This window comes from Pocillopora verrucosa, chromosome 6, assembly GCF_036669915.1.
Source record: "Pocillopora verrucosa isolate sample1 chromosome 6, ASM3666991v2, whole genome shotgun sequence".
Taxonomy (NCBI): Eukaryota; Metazoa; Cnidaria; class Anthozoa; order Scleractinia; family Pocilloporidae; genus Pocillopora; species Pocillopora verrucosa.
The window spans coordinates 12,828,536-12,830,447 of NC_089317.1; the positions used below are offsets into that span (position 1 = coordinate 12,828,536).

At 39.5% G+C, this 1,912-nt stretch overlaps 1 protein-coding gene across 1 annotated transcript; it reads right to left on the reverse strand.

Moving 5' to 3' along the window:
- Positions 1–435: 435 nt before the first annotated feature.
- Positions 436–1,082, reverse strand: LOC136281871 (protein amalgam-like). The gene is made up of 2 exons (XM_066168910.1): positions 962–1,082; positions 436–764 (listed from the first exon to the last, which is right to left on the reverse strand). Exons 1-2 carry the CDS (start codon positions 1,080–1,082, stop codon positions 436–438), a joined length of 450 nt encoding a protein of 149 aa, XP_066025007.1.
- Positions 1,083–1,912: the final 830 nt, after the last annotated feature.

The window sequence follows — 1,912 nt, forward strand, 5'->3', positions numbered from 1 at the left end:
TGAGGCAAAAGGTTTTGAATCAGACTCGTTTGGCAACCAAACTGTTCCAACCAGCCATTGAAACAAAGCGCGGGAAAAAATATTCCCAGAATTTTCAAGACTTTATTCTTGAGTGATAAGAGAAAGGTAATTATCGCGTGCAAAACCTTTTCTTAACACAAAAATTTCTGTGCAATACTTGGCGCTCACATTAACAAATCAAACTTGAACCTTATGAAGGTCAGTGCACCGCCGACAAAAACGCATTCACAAAGACATCCACCCACAGGTACCGGTATCTGTATCAAACTCACGTGTTACAAATGTAAACAAAGTCTGAACTATAATGAGATCAGATTACGGGAACTGAAAGGGAAAACTACTTTTCTATAATGTGCTGGAAAAATTGAACCATGAATCAAAATGCAATTGTGCCTGTCCCAATTTAAAGCATGATCAATTTGCAAAGGCATTGATGTAATCAGAGAAACAGCCTTGATAATACAGGAAAGACTGCTTATATCTTATGCCAACTATGCTGACACTTGTGGCATCATCTCCATATCCATTACTAGCTGTACATCTGTATGATCCTACATCCTCCCTCTTCACGTTCATCAAATGAAAGTGATATCCTATCACATTAAATTTGTCCACGGGAATACCATCTTTCGTCCAAGTTATATTTGGTAGAGGCTCACCGGACGCATTACAAGTCAGAGTGTGGTTTTGTCCAAGGGTAAGCAGAGTCTTTGGTTGTGGCGGTTCAGTAATTTCTGGAGGAACTGGGAAATAACGATTTGAGATAAAGTCAATGTGTATGATTGTGCGATTTTATCACAATTATCGCATTGTAATTAAATTACAACTCTAATAAATTCCTCTCCAAAGGTAATGTTGAGAGAAAGTTGTGAAATAGTGGGGAGACAAAGATCAGCCATATATGTAACATTTCTAGTAATCACTAATAATACATACATACTTGTCTTAGGTTGCTCAGTGAGAGACGCATGCGTCTTTGTGGATAGTGCGCTGGACTCAGTATCAAGGGGTCCACGCTTAAGCTCTAAAGTATTGTGCACAGTTGAGCGAAGAGTGTACATCGGTGCCATCAAACTTTTATGACATAATACTGGGGGCAGCATTCATAGTGGGCCTATTTTGATGCACGTTGGAGTCCTATTACTTTTCGTGCAACTTCATTATTAAATGAGAGATCTTAAAAGTATGGTAAACGCCACTCTAAATCTGTCATTGTCGAATCGTGTTTTCTTAACACTGAGTTTATGAACCTTTGGCTGTTAGATTTGGATATTCAGAAGTCTGCGGGGCAAAACAGTTGGTAAGGTCGAAAATACAAGATAAAAAAAGATCTGGAGACTGAAGGCTCTTTATCAGCTTGTTTCCTGATCAATTTTTTCGGAGAAGTTCTGACCTTACCGAGTCTAGCCGAATCGTTCAGGTTTGAAGACATTCATGATAAGTTATCTGATGTAGATGATGATACTGATGCAAAACAGAGAGATTTCATTGGAGTTACCATGAGAAACTAGAACGGAAAGTAAACCTGGATCTTTCTTTCATATTGTTGAAAGGAAAACCAGGTTTGAGGCTTTCCAAAGTGTTTTATTCCACACAGTCGATCAAAGATTTCCGCAGCAACAGCTTTCGAATGAGTCGAAGCTTTCGATTAAGTTGAAAAAGAAGGAAGGAAGGTAGCAACTGGCAACTGAGACCTCGGCAAAAGTTGAATAAGGAAGAAAACTTGATAAGAGCTAAAGAAAAATTACTGCAAGCTGGGACTGAAGCACGTTGTCGGCCAGTGTATTGAATGCCAGAGGGACCAATTTGAACAATCGGCCAGAAAAGCGGGTTTAGTGCTAAGAACGGCGGTTCCTTTAACGTATAGAAGACTCGAGCAAGGAGACCTAGA